At 39.5% G+C, this 21,661-nt stretch overlaps 1 protein-coding gene across 4 annotated transcripts in view; it reads right to left on the bottom strand.

The window, feature by feature from the left end:
• chchd3a (coiled-coil-helix-coiled-coil-helix domain containing 3a) overlaps positions 1 to 21,661 on the bottom strand; it is an 82,249-nt gene that overhangs the window by 4,960 nt on the left and 55,628 nt on the right. For 3 of the 4 annotated variants that reach the window (XM_082510002.1, XM_082510003.1, XM_082510005.1), the window contains 3 exons: positions 16,591 to 16,661; positions 557 to 692; positions 192 to 232 (listed from right to left, as the gene is read on the bottom strand). In XM_082510002.1, coding sequence (XP_082366128.1) covers positions 192 to 232; positions 557 to 692; positions 16,591 to 16,661 — 248 coding nt within the window. The remainder of the gene's footprint in view (positions 1 to 191; positions 233 to 556; positions 693 to 16,590; positions 16,662 to 21,661) is intronic. The other variant, XM_082510004.1, reaches the window with a different exon arrangement.

Here is a 21,661-nt window from a genome sequence, read left to right as displayed (position 1 = left end):
GGAGCCAGCATATGTAAATGGATGCCAGTGTGTTTCATCATATGATTTAATTTAGAAAAAGGGAATGACCACTGGGGTGTAGCTACTATACACATCTACGAGCTAAATGACGTAAGCTGTAGGCTCATTTGTAATCCACACAAAGCTTCCACTTCCTCTACGCTATCAGGCTAGGAAGCTCAACAACTTACTTATTATCTGCCCGTGAGGGTGCATGCACAAACTTGTCATTCTTTTCAAAGAATAAGAAAAGTTATTGTGGAAGGTTTGTCGGCATTCAAGTATATGTTTTATACAACAATCCAGCTGCAAACAAAGAAATTTCTTCTTTTTTTTTAAAATCAAGCATGAAATAAACACAGTTGCAATTAAAATACTTACAATAACAATAATTAGTATTCAACCCTACTGAGTACATAAAGGTTGAAGCGTACAGCTTTTTTCCCCTAATTACAATTGTATAACATGAGTGGCCTAATTAATTTCATAAGTAAATTCAGAATTAACAAGTATAACAAGTCATGTTTGAATGAAAACAGCTAGGACAAATACCCACCTGTTTGGCATCGTTGACACACTGCAGATAACGGGCTGCTATGTTGGAGCAGTGAAGGGTTTTCCCCACATTCTCTTTGTAGCATGTGAGGATTTGTTCCTGCAGGTCTGCACACACCGGATACGCCTCATACCTCCTGCAGGGGAGAAAAGGGGAACAGAATAGTGTGTAAATAGGGGAAAATACGGTGTTAGACAGGATGGGAGGAAGGAACAGTCCAAGTGATGAGAGTTATAGGAAAGGATCAACTTGCAAGAACAGTTGAAAAAGATAAAGGTGAAAAGAAAAAAATGAATAAATATATAAAGCATTAACACGGGCAATCCAGAGGAGTTCACGAACTGTGTGACGCGACATAGAAAACTTCAGAACAAAAGAAGAGTATTAAATATATATTACGAGTGAGGAAACAGACTTTTTACCTCCAGAGAGTTCATACTGTTATTAGAGCACACTGAGCTATACTACAATCTGCAGTGCCGAATAAACCCTTGCCTTTTCTATTATTACCATTGTTCCAGTCCAAAACACCTGAAGCAAGAATCAAAATTACTGTATCTGCTGGGAGAAAAGGTCAAAGTGCAGTTCAGCCCTCAGAGCATGGTGTGAAGACCATGCCAATGTGTACAACAATTTGTATAACATAAGTACCAACAGAGAGGCCAGAGGGGTTTTTTTGTTTGTTTTTTTAAATCGGGCAATCGAGTGACAGTTTAATCCCCTGAATGGGGGGATCTGTTACTGTCTGGAGAGACTCCACAAGTCAGTGAGCTTCAGGTTAATTTAAACATTCATGAGCAATTACATGTGGTATATTGGTTGTGGTGTGGGTCTCTGACCCAGAGTTTGTCATTGGACTCTAATTTTGGTTTATTATTAATTAATTATTCTCTGCTTTGTTTATAATCTCAGTTTTGAGTCTCTTCTTTTCTTAGTATGTCGTTAAGCCTAATTTTAGTTCTTGCACTCAGGTTTTGTAGTTTTGTATATTTTGAGTCCTGGAGTTTTAGTTTTAGTCTCTGGTAGGTGTTTCCTTGTTAGTTACTTCCTGTTTTATTTTGATAATCGCTTGTTTCATGTGCCTCATCTTCCCCTGTCCCATTATCTCTGATTTGTTCCTGCTGTGTTTCCTACCTATTTTCCTCTAGCCTCATTACCTTGTGTATTTATTGCCTTTACTTTTCAGGTCTCTCTTTGCCCTTTGTTGTGTCATCCCACTCTTTTCTATGTTCCTTTATTGATTAGTTTTATTATATAGTTTTCCAGGCCTTGTTCTGGGGTAGGTTTAAAACTATGTTTATTTTCTTTACTGCCAGCAATAACGCTGTTTTCCGGGTTTTGTGTTTAGGTCCACTACCGGCCTGCCACACAGCAAACCAGGGCAAAATTAGTCTCACTTCTCACCATTGTGTTTTTTAATAATAAGACAAAATAAAAGGTCCACAGAGGAATCTATTGATGACTCTGCCATATTTTATGAATCTGCTGGATCTATCTATGGATTCATAATGAGTTAATCCTTAAAAAAAATTGGGAAGCTAACTGCTTCCAATGGAAAATTCTATCTTTTGGTATCCACAAAGAGTTTGTTGTCACTTGTAAGCTACACATCATTTCAAATTAGCAAGTACAAATTTGTCCTTGAGGTCTATGAGAGTTTTAGTGCTGCCGTCTTACCTTGTTGTGATTGATGCTACACCTAACTTCAGTGCATTTAAATGGGACTTTTTTCGATAGATGTATGCAAGAGTCGGAGCATTCAGCCAATCTAAGCAGTGGGACATCCTATCAGTGCTGGTGCCTTGCCCAGTGTTAACTGCTTTTGTCTGTCTCTTCGCACACCTCGTAAAAATCCATAATGACGACACAAGCACAAGCTAGGGCTATTATGCTAATGGTGGTGTCATCGTTTTGGTCACATCAGTGCCCAGGACACTCCATCTGCCTCACTAAACATGCCTTGCATGGGTGTGAAATACAAAGAGATTTTGCCCGTCAGCAACTCTGGAGATCTCAGAGGAATATTGGGAGGGGTGAATCCGAGCCCCTGTAGTCAGAATCAGATGTACGATTTGCCCCCTAGAGAGAGAAATTTCCCTACTGTTGGATACAGAGCAGAGGATTGGACGCATGGGTCATTACCCAGCATTCAATGCAGCAGGAATGCTGTTGAAGTACCGATGTCTACATATGTGCACCTCCGCATGGTCATATTCATTAGGAGTGCCAAGAAAATCTTTAGTCCTTGTCAGTTCAGGTCAATGACAATTTGTGACGAGATGAGAAGTGGTCTCCACACATTCAACAATGTCAACGTGAGTGTGAATAATCAATACACTTTATTTATTGTCCAGTACTGTGCCTACTTGCTAAGATAAACAGTTTAAAGAAGTAATTGGAAATAACTCACTGAGAGACAGAGCATCTTGACTGACCGTGGCTTTTCATGGTGTGGCTCAACCCATTTTCAGCCTTTGAGAGCCAACATCACTTTCTGCTAGATATACTTAATATATCAAGAATGTAGTCACATAGGTGGCACTGATCTTTCCCAAAAGGTAGAAGAACTTTTTACATTTTGCTTTATACAAGCATACTATAGGCCCATACACTCAAAGATACATGACATTTACTACTTTCAGTGCAGACTGGAACATTAAACCGTCGGGTGTAGAGAAGCTTCTGCATTTGTGGATCCATCAGGGAGAAATTCAGTCATTTGCTAGCAGGCATGACAAGGCCATTGCTCTGTGTCAGGGTATTGAACGATGACAGCAATGCTAGCAGAAATCGCTGCCATCCTATTCCTATGGATCCTGGTGCTCATTTATTACACCGCCTATGGGCATCTACAGGGACTAGAGCAGCCACATACACCCACTAATTACTTTCTTAAGCATTCGCTTTAATGCCAGGTGCATCCTGCTGATACAAACCACAGTGTTTATCACCAGTAATGGCCTCTGAGAGAGAGAGAGAAAGGACAGCAGAGGAAAGGAGGGAGGATATAGCAGAAGAGCTTGATGAGAAACTAAACAGTGGTACGTCTATTTTGCTTGCTCTCTGATTCTCTCTGAGAGGAAGGGACTGAGACAGTGGTTGAGTTAATCATAGAGACAATAACACTGTCACACACACTCTGTGGCGGCACGCTGCATCCTCTATCATCTATCATTAAGATTAACATTAAGTTCCTGCTGCTAACCACACAGAGCCTATAAGGGGACACTAAAGCCGTTCCTCCCTCCTCTTCAATTTTACATTAAATGCCCTCATGTCATTTGGTAATATATAACTGCTGTAGTGCTATGCAGCAAGGTGAGCAGATGCAAAAACAGCCAGAACCATTATAAGGCCACTCTTTCTTTGTATGTGTGAGACCCATGTATGAAAGAGTGCAACAAGAAAATATTCAGACCACTTTGTATTTTTCATACGGGGTCAGTCTTACACTAATAACCATTAAATTCATTTTTCCCCTCATAAATATGCATTCAGTATTCTTAATGAGGAAATTTAACCAAAACTGATAAGATAAAATATCACTTTGAAAGCACTCAGACTATTTATTATGAGACTTGAACTATAGCTTAGGTTCCTCCCATTTTCTGTGATCATCTTCAAGATATTTCTACATCTTGTAGAAAGTGGTTATAATTGAAAGGCGTGATCTAAGCTACAGGATTGAAGGAAATGCCTGCAGCTCTCAAAGACAGATTTGCCTAAAAAAACAGATCCTAGAAAAGGTTCCCAAGAGCAGTCCTACTCCTTAATCCCTCAAAGGAATGTCTTGAGTTAGGTCCTTCTTAAGAGAGATCATTAAGAACCTATCAAGAAGTGTCACTCTGGCTGAACTCCAGTGATTAGCTGGGAAGATGGGACTCTACAAGGAACTTCCAAGAGCATAACCATCACTGGAGAACTAAGCCAATCTGGGCTTTATGGCAGAGTAGCAAGTCAGAAGCCTCTGCTCAATGAAAGACAGATGTAGGCCTGCTGGATTGTAGGAAAAGCGCCTAAAAAAAAAATCTCAGAGTCATGATTTGATTAAACAGCAAGAGAACTGGTAGTCTCAAATCAAAGTGTCAAATCTGGTGGAAAAGCGGCACTGCTAATCACCTAAATGATACAATCCCAAATCAAACCATAAATGCACTTGTGTCATGGTGTGGGGGTGTTTTTCAGAATTAGAGACCGATCAGGCTTGAAGAAAAGCTGAAGAAGGGAAAGTATAAAAATAAACCTAATAAGAATCAGCTTAGGAGTGCCTAGGACCTCAGACTGGGTCAAAGGTTCACCTTCTAACAGGACAATGACCCTGTGCACAAATCCACTTGGCCCAATTAGATCCCTGACTTGAACCCATTCAATATCCCCGGAGAGCACCGAACTTGGCTGTCCATCCACAGTCTACATCCAGCATCGCAAAGCTTGAGAGGATGTGCAGAGAAGAATGGAAGATTATCTCCAAATCCAGGCATGCAACGCTTTTTGTATCATTTCCAGGTAGACTCAAAGCTGTGATCACTATCAAAGGTGCTTAAATACTGAGTAAAGTGTGTGAATGCTTATATTGTGTGGGGGGTTCATTCTAATGAATTTGAAGAAAAGGGCTTTATAATTTTTTGGTTTGTGTTTATGAGGAAAAAATGAATATAGGTTTTAAAATTGTATAAAATCAAGACCCCAAGTAATTCCTGTATTTTTCACAGTAGTCGTGTAGAACTACTCTCTCTCTCTCACTATAAGATTTTGAGAACCTAACAGAAAACAGAAGCCTTCTATTTCTCAGTTAATGTCCTCACATTATCAAGTTATTTTCTGCCTTGTTATGGAAATACACAAGTTTTCATACACAGTCACAGGCGAGCTGATTTGCAGCTTGTATTTAAATACAACTGGCAACAAAATCCCTCACTAAATAACCGCATCAAATACCCTACAAATCAAGCCAAACATTAGGTTCGGCATGTTGAAGTCATGAGCAGATAGTTCAAAGTATCAGGAGTCAAATGCTGTGAAGTAAATTCCTCCACTGTGGAAATCTCAGGGTATTATTAAAAAAAAAATAGCGAAAAACAACTATGAATCATTCAGTTCCCGTGTAACCTGAGGAGCAAGGCATTTGTAAACAAGGACACTGTATCAAATACCCAAAGCAAACCATTTTTTAATTGTTTTAAAATGGTAGAATGGAAATGAAAAAAGGGCTGAAGGCCAGAGGCATGTGGGTATTTTTTTCATTGCTGGTTTGCTCTGAATGTATCATTTCTGTTTTGGTTAACATGCTGTGAATCATTTTGATCACTTCAGAGGACTCGGTGTTGGTTATTTTGGCCAGTAATTTCCCAACTTTTCTTATTTCTACCTCTGACCCCTTATATTTGTGAAACATGAAAAGAATTTCACAGAAGAAAAGCAAAACTTAGAGAAAATGTTGGTGCTAAAGTTTCAAACCTAATGGGCAAAAAATGTTAAAGCTCACTGTCTGATCGAGTATCAAAACTTTTCTTTCTTGTTTAAGGTATATTAAAAAAGCAATTTCTGCTTTGGTTATTATCCTTTAGAAAAGATCCATCTGTATTAACTTTACTCTACGTGAGACATTTTATCACATATATTTATTGTTTCTTTCATATAGCTGGAACAAATTTTCAGCAACAAGTGCATAGTGCTGATAGCAACTTTTCTATGTCAGTGCCACATGTAGCTGCAGCCAGATACACATCAGAAGAAAAGCAGCCAACGAAAAGCAATTGAAGCAAAGAGATAGAAAGCAAGGATCTGAATGTTTGATTTCTATGTGTGTCTAGATCCTGGGGAGGGGCAGCCAACAGTAATGTTCAGGCACACATACCCTCTAGATTAATCTTGTGAGCCTATCTGGTTTTCAAACTTTTCAAACCAAAATACCTGCTGCTACTTAAGATCCAGTGCCTTTTTAAGGTCAACCAAGTTTCCCTCAGATTGGATGTTCAGTTTCATCCTTAGAGCATCTTTAGCTCAGCACAGTGTTAGCATAAGCCAGCTTCTTCATACTGACTCACTCAGTTTGAGAGCTGTTGATGCTTCCTAGTCCATCTGAAACCAAAAGACCGGTAACTTGCAATGTTGTGTACTGGCAGTTTTTTCTCTTTAGATGGGGGATTGTCTGCGCTTATGTTTAGTTGTGGTGAGGGCGATTGTGGCTCAAGAGTTAGCAGTTTGTCTTGTAATCAGAAGGTTGCCGGTTCGAGCCCCGGCTCGGACAGTTTTGGTCGTTGTGTCCTTGGCCAAGACACTTCACCTGCCGCCTACTGGTGATGGTCAGAGGGGCCGATGGCGCGATATGGAAGCCTCGCTTCTGTCAGTCTGCCCCAGGGCAGCTGTGGCTACAACTGTAGCTTGCCTCCACCAGTGTGTGAATGTGAGAGTGAATGAATAGTGGAATTGTAAAAGCGCTTTGAGGGTTTCCAAAAGCGCTATATAAATGCAATCCATTATTATTATTTATTTTTCATAAATTCTATTAATACCTTTGCTATCAATCAGACAACTGGCCAAACAGACAGCAATTTCATTGGTAAGTTTTTTTTAAAGGTTTTTTTTTTTAGGTAATATAATTTGTATGGAGAAGAAATGACACCGTAAATTAACTCATAATTTTTTAGCGCGTGTTTAGCAAAAATACCCTATAGTAACATAAATTCTCAGGGTATACAGGGACATGTACCATTTGGTATCCACTGATCAAGGTTTATTAGCCTTCATAGTTAACCTAGTGTACTACCATTTGGTCATCTCTCACCATGAATAACTATGCTTAATGCATGCTTAAATATCAACAGATACAAAACTAGACTGCCAATAAATGTCCCAAAGTCTTTTACTCTCCCTCGTTCTTCCGTTTTCACTATATCTTCATCTATATCTTCCTTTTATGACTCTCTCCTTTATTCTCCTCCTCAGTCTCCAGGTCTCTATGGGATATGTAGCCAAATGCAGATGGCTATTATTTGCACTCTGTTTGTGATTGTAAGTCTGCACTCCTGTGCTCCAGAGACAGTAAATCTAAACAATCATATAGGGGTCTTGACTCAAGGCATCAGTAGCACTAAAGGTCTCTATAACAACTCCTTATTCAGCCCTGCCCCCAACATACATACACACACACACATAATCCAAGTCCCTATTGCCTTGATCCAGTGATAGAAGCAAGAGTGAAACAAAGAATGAAGCCAGCTTGGGTTGTTATATTACAATTTCCTAGCTGTGTGACACTGGACAGAAACAAAACGCAAATAGTATTTACAGAGAAATAATGGTAGTTCAAGGAAAGAAGAGCCATCTCCTCATACACATATGTAAAGTAACACCTTAGGAGAGAAGAAAAAATACTGAAATGCTGAAATAATATGAGAGACTCGATGTGTTCCACTTAACATGTAACAAAGCAGAACACATCACATGCCCACTCTCACTGTCCGTCTCCCTCTTTAAGGTGTGTATCATTTTATTATAATCCCCTCTTTCACGCCTCGCACTACCCAAGTCAGCACATTTGCATGGAGGGGGCATATTCTGATGGATTTACGGCTGAGTCTACATTCTGCAAAGAACATACTGACTGGAAGCTGGGGGATGTATGGAGATCGATGTCTGGATTTTCATACAATATGCATGTGTAAAGCCAATAGAGAGTACGAGGAACAGAATCGGTCCATTTTTCAAACTAACATATATTGACCATGACTACCATCTGTTGTAACGTCGCAGAGCCATGCAACAAAATGACATTCATAGATCTCAGTTACCAACGCAGCATGCTTCAATAGCCGAACAAGGTGTGTGATACATGTGCAAACAGGTACAGTCATCTGTCATAATTTCAGAAACATTACAAGTTTGAAGAAAAACTAGAAAAGCAGCTCAAAGGGATATGCGTGGATGCAGATGGACGGTGAAGGCAGGGCTGAAAGAGATCCCTTTTAACTCCTGTTGATAGCAGTGGTCGTTTGCTAATAGAAAATACTGCTTGCACGAAATCACAAGAGAAGACTGCTGTGGAAGTTTTCTCTTTAACAGCAATAAGAGCACTACTTTCTCCCTATAACATGCTAAATTTAGACTGACAGTGGACAAAAGGCAATGCACCACTAGCTGAGTAATGATAATAGCTGAAACCGGGCAGAAAGGAACAGAAAGTAGTGAAGCACACTTGTACTAATCAGTCAGTGGCAGAAAAAAGTAATTGCAGAATCTCTTTCTCAGAGTACAGAAGAGGTTTGTCAAGTGGCACCCCCCCCCCCCTCCCCCTCCCCCTCCCCCAAAGATGTCAGGTGGACTCAAGTCATCAGCATAACCTCTTGTGTTCAAATTATTCAATACTCAATTATACAAACACGGATACTCTTATAATACTTCATCAAATTAAACTGCTTGGTCAGCTTGGAATGAGCTAATAATTCACCACTGTAAGCAATACGTTTTATTTTGATGTTATGTTTTATTTATTCATTTTTTATGGAGCCTGACTGACATGTTGGCCAATATTAGCTATTTGCCGATACATTGGTATCAGCATTTACCGCAGCTGTTGCAATTTCTTTAAAAAAAAAAAAAAAAAAAAAAAAAGCAAAGAAGAAATGGGGAAAAACACCCTTCAACCATGTTATGAGTGTTGATGTTGCAGTATTTTCCACCAGGGGGCACTCTTCCCCGTTCAAAACACATGGTTGGAACGCAACACTTACCCTCCGCTTGACAGCATAAATGAATAAATAAACAACCACATATAACAAATGTTAGGGAAATCCATTTACATTTCATGTGTGTCAACCTATCGGTTGATATATCAAATTTTTTTTTTATCATCATTATCAGACTTAAAAATCCTATATCTGTCAGGCTCTACTTTTTTATCATTCATGTCTTACTTATCAACTACTGCTTTTCATTAACTTTTCAGCCCAAACCTGTTCGCGCCAACTTTTTTTTCTAATTAAACTGTCAATTTTTAGATTCGTTGTGATAATCTTTTCACTCACCCCTTAGGATATTTGTACCTCTGGCTTTGAATCACTGCTCTTTATTATCAAACAGTAGCTTCCAACATCTTAGCCTGAATTAAAAAAAACACTGTGAAACTGGCAATATCTGTTTAAAATCGGTTAGTTTATGAACAATAAATGTGTATTTTTAAAAAAAAGATAACAACTCAGCGCACTCCACTGATTTGGGGGTTAAAATACCGTGAACTGTAACAGCCACAGTTCAAGTGTGACTGAAGACCTTTGTTGAGTCTCCCATTTTCTACAAATTACAGTTCTGACGCTTTGGGACTGATGATTACCTGAGACTTTTTCCACAAAGACATACAGTAATGCTGAAAGACATTTAGTCGAGTTTCAATAATAATAATAATAATGTTAATGACTAAAAAACACTTTTGCAAACAAGTTGCTACTGTTGATTCTGAGGAATCCATATCCTTCAAGTGTAAAGGATTTTTTTCCTCCATTTAACTCCTGAAACACAATCTGTTATCATTAAAAAGTCCTTGACCATAAATAGGAAGAAGTCTTTGATGGCCTAATTTCGTTAAGTTTTACATGTTGCCAGAAATCATCTTACGTCGTGTCTAACCCATTTTTTTTTGTTATAAACATCGACAGTATGGATTACTCTCAGCTGCCACCAGACTGAAATCCCAATCACCACATTGTCTATTTATCATCATTTGGATCCGCTCAGGGGTTAATAGGGTTAAAGGGTGGACGCCGGTTCCCCCTTAAAAAGCCCTCATGTTCTCTCTAGTTAAGGCAGGCGTCAGTAATAAGAGGAGTAAATAAATACAAATGATCCAGTTAAGGAGAAAAATGACACGCATTTCACTCTTGCTGCTTTTTAAAAGCGGACCTGAGTGACCCCCTGCAGTGAAATCCATCAGCATGGATGAGAGATTGAATGAGTAGAGAGAGGAAAGGACACAGACTGAGGCAGATTCAAGAAAACTGTGAGGGATAACAGACTGGAGAGTGAGGGAGGCAGACAATAACGAAGAGGGTGAAAGTAAAACAGATTTAAATGAAGACAGAAAACACTGTTCCTACATTAAGTGGGAGGCAGAGAAGGATGAGTGGGTCAGAGAAAGAAGACAGGGCATGTGTAACCTTTCTGACCTTCTTAAGACACACTTTTAGAAGGAGACTAGCAGAAAAATGCGTGTCACACACACATACATATATTAAAATGTTAAAAAGAAACAAGATTAAATAAAATAAATTACATAATATAAATGCTGTACATCAGTTCATTTCTTTTCCTTCATTAAAGTCTATATGTCTTAAAATACATGAAAATACACTGAAAGGCAATGAAAGTATTGAGTGGGTTTGCCAACCACTTTCAGTACAGCACAGTCACTAAATAAGCTACTAAAAAGTGTGTATGTGCATCGTCTCTCCATTCCTGCGCCCACACAGGTCTTTTAAATTGCATGTGCTTTTTACAGCTAGCAAAGCGAAGCTCTTAAGGCCCAAAGAAGAGCTTTTAAAGCAGTTATTGACATCTGTCTACTCAGCTGACCACCATCTTGTCCTTGCGCCCGGGTTGCCTAGCTACAGAATGGTGGTTCACCCTTACCTGACAGAGGGGTCAAAACTCCCTTACCTCACAGACTACTTTACAGGAGAAAAAAAAAAAACCACATCTATGACTACAGCCAAAGCACTTTGAAATTATTTGTCAGCTAAATTAATTCCTGTCATTTTCAGTAATTAAATGTGCTGCTTGGCACAATTAAATATCCATAAATTATTGCTTAATTAATTCTGGGACATCAGTATTATTTCCTTAAACAAAAAAAAAGAACTGCAGAGAAAATGGAAAGCCTCTACCTGGCTCTGCGCCTTATTTACATTTTGAAGCAGCAGGGTGAATTTTTAGGGAACCCCCTGGATTTCTTCTGTTTGGTTAGATAAAGAAAAGGCACAACGCAATAGTCCTGCAATGGCTTGTTGCAGGACTGTTTTATTGGATTGCATTAGGTTGCATGGAACTTCTCGGTTTTGTGTCCGCAACTACTGTTACAAGAGAAAATCATATAATTTTTAAATCTAGGCAAAACACAAATTAAATGAGGACCGTTTTTCACTGATGAGAAACAGTCCTCATTTGTAATACGTTGCTGACTTGGAGAGAGATTTCAGGCAGGGGATGGAGAAGATTAGTAACAGCGGTCTCAGTTCCTTATAGTACACACAGCTATGTCAGATCAACTATTCACCATTCGGAGATACCCCGGTCCCATCTCAATTCCGCAGGGACCCTGGACAAACACAGAGTGACCAGCTTCAACAAAGCAGTTCAAAGCCCCGCCAAAGGTTAGCTCTGACAGGAGGCTTAGGGCCACGCCATCGTTCTTTCATCACACATCTAACATTTTTCTCAATGCCTGTCATCTTACATTTCAAACTAAAGCCTCCGCTGGATTGCTTTAGCCAACAAACACAGAGCACGCACGTGCTCACCCACTACCGGTCAGATGTCCCCCATGCACGCGTATGTAATGTGAGCAGTTTCAGACGCATTAATCCTCACATACAGAAACCCTCACATACATGTAGCACAGTAAAGGTCACACATTCAGAGCTGGACAGTCAGATAATGCATCGGTCTTTGATAAACAACTGGTGGCGAATGTGGCAGCATATAAATCAGAAGCACAGAAAGATAGCCTCCTTTTTTACAGGCAACTGGGAACTCTTATCTGGAGTCAGTGTCAAGGAGAAAGCGAATAAAAGCTTCGATCCTACGCGTACATGTTTGTCTCTAAAATGCTGTGTGATTACATTATTTGTCTTGTTGTGTGTTATGCACTTTTGCATTCATTCAGAAGAGGTGTTGATCCCCTGCAGCTTATGATTCATGTATGATTTCAGACACTGCAGGGGCCAATTTGCTGTTTTAGCTGTATTTGATCATACTCGCCTCAGACAATATTTTTCATGTTTGGGGGAAAAAAAATCTTAAGTGATGTAGAAGTGCATGAGTATTGCTCTGCTTTAATGTGCAAAATAATGTGACAAAGTCTGACAGAAAATACAACTGTAAAAAAAAAAAAAAGGAAAAAAGAAAAGCTGGCATACCCTTTGGAATTACCAGGATGTCTGATCTGATTTATTAAAAGGAGATATGGTCTGATCCTTTTATAAGACACAAATATTCTTAACAAATGCAATCTGACAAAAAAAAAAAACCAAAAAAAAAAAAACACATAAAACTCAAGTTACTGTTTCTTTGAGGAAACCAATTTAATTCTCGAAATTAATAACGCGTAGAATCTCTAGCAGCAATATCATCAATCAGATGTTTCCTGTAGCTGCCTACGAGACTGCAGTGACATAACCGTGACATCCACTCCAAATTGGTCTATTGTGGATTGGTGAACACTCACAGATGCTTCTGCAGCCTTTCTAGCTGTGTGCATCTTCATAAGGTTTCCTCTAGGATCCTGTGCAGATTCTAAAACCAATCATTTTTAAGAAGAGGTGAGTTTGTCAGTAATAAGGCTCCTCGTCTTAATTGTCTTTATTTATAGGGAGTGGCACCTCTTTAGTGTGCTCCTTGACCGGAACTTCTGACTCCAAGTTGGGAGTAAACTTCCTTTTTATGTAAGAATATTTGTTATGAGTTCACATTTACGAGTAAAAACTTTAGTTTAATTCCAAAGCCCTTTTTTGCCAACTGCAGATATACCCATATCGTTCTATATACAGATATGTGCGTGTGTGATTGTATGTGTGTGGATGTAATGAGGTCAGAGTGATGCAGTAGCGTTCCGGTTGGGAGAGCTCCATCATTCAGAGAATTCTCTGGCGGGAATTCTGCAGGAGAACGGCGGGGAACAGCTGTACCGTACACATACACAAAAACAAGCACAGATATACACTGCTTCATATTTGCACGCACATACACCATTCCCTACCCCGAATGCCTACCTCTCACACTTTAATTTATTTCTTTCAACCTCGCCAAGGAAAATGACCACGGTGTACCACTGCAATGAATGGAACATCTGTACTCTGGCGCACATTTAAAAAGGAAGCACGGGAATGAAATTTTCATCTCAGTGTAATTGAATTCAATCTTTTTTTCTTTTTTTGTTGCTGCCAAGAATATCTGATCATGGACAAATGGAAATCACCTGTACTACCAATCTAGCCTCAAACCAAAGTAATTATTTCCCACCTATTAAAGTAAACCCAAATAATCTGCATATGGACAGATGCTGCTAGCTGTGGCCTGAAACACCCACCCTCCCTCAAATCCCATCCACGATTGAAACCTGATTTAGCTGTCTTGTTCCAATCCCAGTGTCACAAAGCAATAAGTAAACTCCAACCAGACAAGGTCATAATTAATTCTTCCAAAGACATGCATTAAGCTGTTATAACCCTTGGCAGTCATCAACATCTGGTTTCACAAGTCTCTTCTATTAATATAAATTGCAGTCTAATAAAAGACCTAATACTCAGTGGCACTGACATGAGCTAAAGTGGGGAAATAAAGACATTCTAAGAAAGATGTCATCTCCCACACTTCATACAACCCCATATTAACATATCAAATGATAATTCTACCAAGTATGGATAAGGCACTGGCTCTATTTTTTTTTCTTTATCTCAAGGGGGCATTTTCAGCTCCGAGGAAATCAAAAGCCTCAGTGAGACAAAAAATATTTTCTTTTATTACTCAATAGAGGCTATAGATAGCATCTTATCTCTGCAGGGTCTGTCATAAGCTTTGAGGAAAGACACACATTGTGCTCACAGAAGCTGTTCATCATATGAGACCATACAAACATACACAGTGATGCATGAACTTACACACATAAACAAGGATGGGCCAAACACTCCCTGTTAAATCCAATTAAACCTCTGCTCCGATCTCCTCAATGCATCCCTGCTCCTGTCTTGTAACACCAGACCTTCCCGCCATTTCATTAACACACACACACACACACACACACACACACACACACTCTGACTATCCACTATTGAAATCCAGTCACAACCCTGCTAATGCACCTCCTATAATCAAATCCACCAATCAGTGTCTTCCGTGCAAAGACCCGTGCCACATGACTACCCACACATTAGCCCAGCATTCGCTTGCAGTTAGCACTGCCATTTTGCACTAATGTTATTCCACTGTATTTTTTTTTCTTTAATGTGATTTGGGAAGTCTCAGCTCCAGCTTCCACGAGTCTAGCGCTAAACCCCTGGTGGGCTAGGCTAATCAGTTTCCAGCATTTCAGAGGGAGACAATGATCCCAGTGTTAGCGCAGGCTAATGACAAGCTAACACAATCAGCCAAGCCTCCCTAGAGGTGAGCCTAGAGCCAGGGCCCATTCTTGCCCCACCTCCTACAGGCTCCTCATCCACTTTCACAACATTACTATGGAGGATAATAGCCTGTTATTAAGAAGACAGATGGATCACGGACGGGAAGGATTCTGCATCTTCTTGAGTTACATATACGTGCTGAATTTGTTCATCCATGACAGCTTGGATGTTTAATATTTCCTCCTCAGTCACTTTAGGTGTGGCTGTTCTATCGCTTATTAAGGTTAAGCATAAGGATCACACACATGCTCCTTGTTTGCACTCTGTATTGTTTGCACTCTCCATTGTATTTAGGATAAAAAGACGTGCAATAAACTAAGCTAGTCCAAAGTATTTTGTAAAAGAAGACATGAAATAAATGGGGACACTGGAATGTTGAGAGATCAAATCCTACTGACTATCACCAGCACATGATCAGGCGTATCAGTGAACTACATCGGCCTCAGCTAATAGGGCAAGCTAATATTGTTCTGATTGAAAGATGTGGGTTAGGAAATGGGTAGAATAATTCAATTGCATATTCACTGGTCCACGTGGACCTCTAATCGTCACTGAATATATCAGTTTTGATAGCACAAAGTCTACAAAGACCATCGAATAAATACCTATCACATACAACAACAGAATTTATTAAAAGGCATCATTAAAATGTGGGGAAAAAACCCTCCGCTGGTATGAGATTTATAGTTACGTGCAAGAGTTGTGGGCAATTTTAGGCAAATAACATATTTTGCATGGAAATAAATAAACACAACACCTTCAGCAAAGAGATAATAAAAAAAACAACCTTTCCTTAAAATTGAATGCACTGCACTGCTTCTTTCTGTTATTTTACTTTTACCTGTGCAAATACTTCAAGCTTCTTAGAAACAAATACATTTCCTTTATTTTCAAACAGACTAGTGACTTAAACTGAACTATCATCTATCCAACTGAATCTGACTTATCCAGGTGTTGCTTTGCATATTTCAGACAGTTTTCTGATAAGGATGTTGATCATTTTTCCAGACTGTTCCTCATATAGACTCGTTTGGGGAAAAGTGAAAACGCGCAGCACCACTCATGTAGTTAAAGCTCCCTCTGCAGTTACAGGAGAGTTTTCCTTTGCCTTTCTACTCAGCAGGTTTTCTCACTCCTTCCCTTCCTGTCTTCACTTCCACAGTTCCCCATAACTTTTAGTTCAATTTAGTTCAATTCAATTTTATTTTACTTTTATAGACCTAAATCACAACAACAGTTGCCTCTAGGTACTTTATATTGTAAGGTAAAAACCCTACAATAATAAAGAGAAAACCCCAATAAACATATTACCCACTATGAGCAAGCACTTTGGCAACAGTGGAAAGAAAAAAAACTCCCTTTTAACAAGAAGAAACCTCCAGCAGAACTAGGCTTAGGGAGGGGTGCCATCTGTCGCGATTGGTTGGGGTTAGGGGAGGAAGACATGACAAAGACAGGCAGTTGTTAATGACTTCTCTGACACCTTGTTTTGCTGTTAGCTTTTCATTCCCTTAGACAACTGCAAAAAGAAGGCTCTGCTTGTAGTGTTATCATATCAAATTTTTTATAGAGAATCTTTTCACAATTATTAGTTGTGTTTTGTTTTAAGTTATTTATCTACCTTAGACTGTCCGTGTCTGCACTTACCTGAATTTGGCATTCACTTGGTCTGCAGCTTTGTGGAAATTCTCCGTGGTGACCTTGTAGAACTGAGAACTCTGCAGAGACAGAGGAGAAAGTCAGTGAGCAGGAGGAATACATTAAAATGTGATTCTTAGCACTTTATTAAAATAATTGGATAAGGGTAATTAGGCAAAAGGAAACATATGAATCGAGTAATTTTTCTTTACAGATCTGGTCCACACAGCTCTGGCCTCATGTCTCAGACTTCATTAAACCCTAATGGAGATTCATTTTAAGATCACCGTTTGGTTTTAGTGTCCACAACATAAATGCTAACTTTGCAATCAGTAACATTTAGTAACCAGTACACATTTGCAGTATTGAAGCCTGCAAAGACAAACATTTTTATTTTGAGGTGCGCTTTTCCTGCACACGCAAAATATGAGTGCTTCAGTGAATGTATGTTTGTGCTTATCCTGACAGTTAAGAGTGCTGTAATAACAGAAAGCAATCCTGTAAGGCCACGGGGTCGCTTGTCAACAATGAACAGACCAGTGGTCGTAATCCCCCGGTGACCCATAGCAAATGAACCCATAGCAGGACCACTCAACCTAAATTACCTCCTCAAACACAGCCATATAACCTAGCTACTAGACCATTTATACAACCCAGGAAGATCTGTCTTGTCAGCCCTCAGCGGCTGCTATGCACATTTATAATCAAATTGTGAGAGGCTGTAAAGTGTGACAGATAGCTTGTGTTGTGTGAGGCTTGATTGAGGGTAATGTCAACCGATATAAATGTCTTTCTGTGAAGGACTCCATGTGGACAAAAATAGTAATACTTGCACGAATACTTTCATTATAAAACTGTCATTCACAAAATGATTACCTTCCACAGATTTGACATTTTTTGCCATTAACTATTGGGTTCATGTTTAGCTGAACAATCTACACACATGCTCTAAGATGCAGCACTGCCATAAAAGTCTCTCAAACTGTGATAACCTATCATCCTTAGCAAATGGCGTGCAAAAATAATCCTTCAGAGGAAAAAAAATCGTATGCGTGCTGCAGATTTGTGCAAAAGCGACTAAGTGAACAGCTAACCAATCACCATTACATTTACCAAACCCTTCAATCATCTTGCATAAACATAAATGTGACAAATTTAAGCCTCTTGGTGCCATCTGCTCTAACTTCATCCCCAAGCAGGGAAGACATTCATCATATTTCAGAAGAGATCAATAGGAATGAACTGTGGTGCTGAAAAGATCAATAGTCATGTGTTGTAGAGCTAAAAGAAGATGAGACATGACAACACTGACAAAAGGTCTGATACCAATTTAAGTTCTCTTCATTTAGATGAACTGCAGTAGATTTAGAGCACTTTCCTTTTCACATTCAGTACAGTTACACACATCAATTAAAAGCACATCACATTTATTTTCTTTTACACTGCAAACTGCTCCGTGTATGCATGCTTTCTCATACTTCTGATTGAGATCAAAATGCAAAACAACATAAACGACCCACACTAGCTGTCCCTCAGGCAGACATTACTTTGTATGTAAAGCACAGCAAAGAGTATGGCCAAATTGCCAAGAGTTAACTTGTAAGCTCATGCTGTATCGGCGCCCTCTTGGCCTCGAATCAAGTGGTTTTCGGTTTAGACAAAGGAACTGTCAAGAGCTACGGAAAAGGATTTAAAACAGAAACTTATTCACAGATAAAAAGCCTAAAAAGAGATTTTGGGGGCTGCTAAAGAGGCAGAAATAAGACTTCTCCTGGGTGCTGAGACTGAGCCACTGGAAGAGAAAAGAGAGAGACAGAACGAGCCAGATTTGGGGTTCTGTCTAGAATACTAAGTATAAGGTAATAATACCTGCCTAAATGGCAGAGCTGGTTCTAATCAGCACACTAATCCACCTGAGAGTACAAAAGGCCATGTGTGTCAATGATTGCAGGAACACTTTCAAAACATGTACACACACAAACAATGTGAATGCTCTCCTGCGCACACCTACACAAACAAGATACTAACACACACCATGGGAACATGTGGACGCACTGCCTTAAGTGTCTAAATGTACCCTGGCAGCTAGTAAACACTGACAGACATATCCAAAAAAAAAAGAAAAAAAGAAAAAATAACCTCAGTCACTCGCTCACAACCAGGTAGAGAGGAGTGTAATTTGTGTGATTACTGAGTGGTCTCAAATTATGATGTCCTGCTGTTGTCCCAACTGATTCAGAGAATAGCCCTGACCTTTCATTAGCCCACAAAAGTGAGGCCCTGCTCAGTTTGGATGAAAACATTCCTCCCTTGATCAACATTTTAGGGGCTGCAAAGCACAATCTTTCTTTTTCTTTTTTTTTTTTTAAAATTGCTGTCTGCTGTTTAGCATGCTTCGTCACTGGCTCAACAGAATAGCTACACAGACCTGACGCAGTGCATCGCCTCGCCATGAAATCAAATATCTAAAACCTCTTGAATAAAATAGTGTTTCTGTTTGTTTTCATCCCATTTACTCTATTTGCGTTCCAAAAGGTTTTTAGCTCATCTGGAGCAAAACAAAATGCTGGTGGGGGGGGATGTCGAAGACAAATTAAGTCATTACTGCTAATGCACTGCAACAATATGGAGAAGATAGAAGCGGCACCCCCAACACAGGCTCTAGGTCAATTTAGAGAAAAGGCTTCCAGTTCTTAATGAATAAAACAAATAACTCCTTGTACTGATGGCTTCTTTCTCTTATCTGTTGCTGAGCAGGAGGGACAAAATGGGAAGAAACCCCACCATGGCTAACATTATGATTCTGCAGAGCTAAAGAAATTTAGACTTCTGCTGTGTGACTCATAAGTAGAGCAAGCAGGCTGGTAAATGATTTTTTTTTTTTTTTTACATAGAAATGACTAAGCATTTTACTATTATCTTTCAAGGGCTACAGCAATATAATAGGATATGGATGCACAGATAAACACAAATGTTCCTCTTTGTTATAAACGCAATAAACTCTTAACTTCTATGTTTGGTAAGAGGTAACAAAATCTACACAACATATCCACTAAACTGGGCAGTGCAATTAAAACAGCAGGAATGTGTGCATATCCAGTGGGGTTTTTTTCCATCTACTTCATCAACATGCTAAACCGCACATAAAGTACAATTTTGTTTTTTGTCAGAGGCCTTTGCCACAGCAGAATCAATCTGTTTTTGGGAGGCCTGCATATTTGTTTGTGCTCCCAGTAGTGATGTGCGGATCGATCCTGAAATATCGATTCTTCCGATACCAGTCATTTATGTTCTAGAATCGATTCTCACATTACAATATCAATATTTTAGTAATTTAGAGTAAATTTGTAGTTTATCATTAACAGGGACACACTGGAAAGAAACTATAACATTCAGATTGTCTACATTCAAAGGAACTACTTCCTCTTCCGCCTTTCATAGTCATGTGCGAAATACGGCTGTATAAATGTCTCGCAGCAGCTGGCGCCCGCACTCACAACAATGGCTGAGCGTAATTGGAGTCATGTGCGGACTTATTTTACCTCCACAAACAGCTGAGACGTGGTTTGCATACATGTGGCAAAAAAGTGCTCCAAGAGTGAGGTGTTGTGGCCACACTAGGGAGACATTCAAAAGGGCTGTGGGGGGGTGTTAAATACATTTTACAGGGTTTATTTATCGGATAAAATATGTTAAATGTCACCGTTATTATTGGCCGGCCCGGAAACAGCGGGGGTGTCCAAATTCAGAGGCTGCTTCTGAGGACCCGGCCTTCACGGTCTAAAGAAAGCCGGGTAGTACGTCATGAGCTCTCTCAGTGGAGTGAAACTCTGCCTTCTGTTCCTTGCTATCTAAAATATAATCGGGCACTGACGTAAACACTTGATCGTCTCACACTTCTCTTTAATCATTTTCTGTTTGACGTTTATTCAGCTGTGTGAAAAGCCCGAGGAACCCTCCCGAGGGATTAATAAAGTTTAATTAAATTTAATCTAATCTAATAACTTTAATCTCAGCCAAACCGATTTACTCACAAACAAATAAAACACTGAAAAAGCCAAACAATAACATTTTTAAGTTATCAAAGTGACTTGTATATCATGTTTAACCCGAGTAGCGAAAGACCGCGGGGGTTTGAAAACGATGTGTCGATCGGCTCAGATATTTGAAGTTTACACAGCTACATTCTCACCTGAAAATATGTTAAAAAAAAATTTGCGACCCAGAAAGAGAAATAAGAGTGATAATAAAACTAAGTCGCTGCCGCCATTGTTGGAAACTGGAATTGGCTGGGCCGCGCTATGAATTCTGCGATATGGTTTTTCAATTTTGTTGTCCGGGTGGAAAATCGGGAGAATGGTGGCTCCGGGAGATTTTCTGGAGGGGCACTGAAATTCGGTATTTTCCCGGAAAAACTGGCAGGGTTGGCATGTATGGTTGTGGCAACATCACTAACCTTGTCAAACACCTCAGAGTAAATCATATCACAGAATATGACGAGGGTATGTTGAGATGAACTGAAGAGAAGGACAGGGACAGGTGCTGCTAGGGCGAGACAGACGTCTCTCACGGAGTCCTTTAGTGCTGCAGGTAGGCAAGGTGTTCAAATAGTGCACAACTTCAGTTTTTTTATTTCTATATGATGAACCCTGCATTATTAAGTGATAAGAACAAGTAATCTGATGTCCTGTAATCATTATGATGCTATAATTTGAGATACAATAAATAAAATAAGTTTTTGTACAAAGTATCGGTATCGGACCAGTATGGTCGATACAATCCTGAATATTACTTGGTATCGTATCGGAAAGAAAATCAGTGGTATCGCACATCACTAGCTCCCAGTGTCACAACTTTCCCTGTAGTGATTTTTCTTTAACATCTGACTACATCTGGGTGGCCTACATTAACGTTTGGATGGGGCTCAACAGCGATACTGGTTGGTAATACTCAAGGAGACAATTACAACAAGAGCTATCCCTGTTCTCTCACAAACAAATTGGTAAAATTTGATAGAAATATTTAGTTTTCCTCCTTTCTAAACGCACCATGAAGTTGTAATGCACTTTTGTCTGAAAGA

Source organism: Aulonocara stuartgranti (assembly GCF_965226115.1).
Source record: "Aulonocara stuartgranti genome assembly, chromosome: 17".
Classification (NCBI taxonomy): domain Eukaryota; kingdom Metazoa; phylum Chordata; class Actinopteri; order Cichliformes; family Cichlidae; genus Aulonocara; species Aulonocara stuartgranti.
Note: the sequence above shows the minus strand (reverse complement) of the source record. Positions and strands in the feature narration are given on the sequence as shown.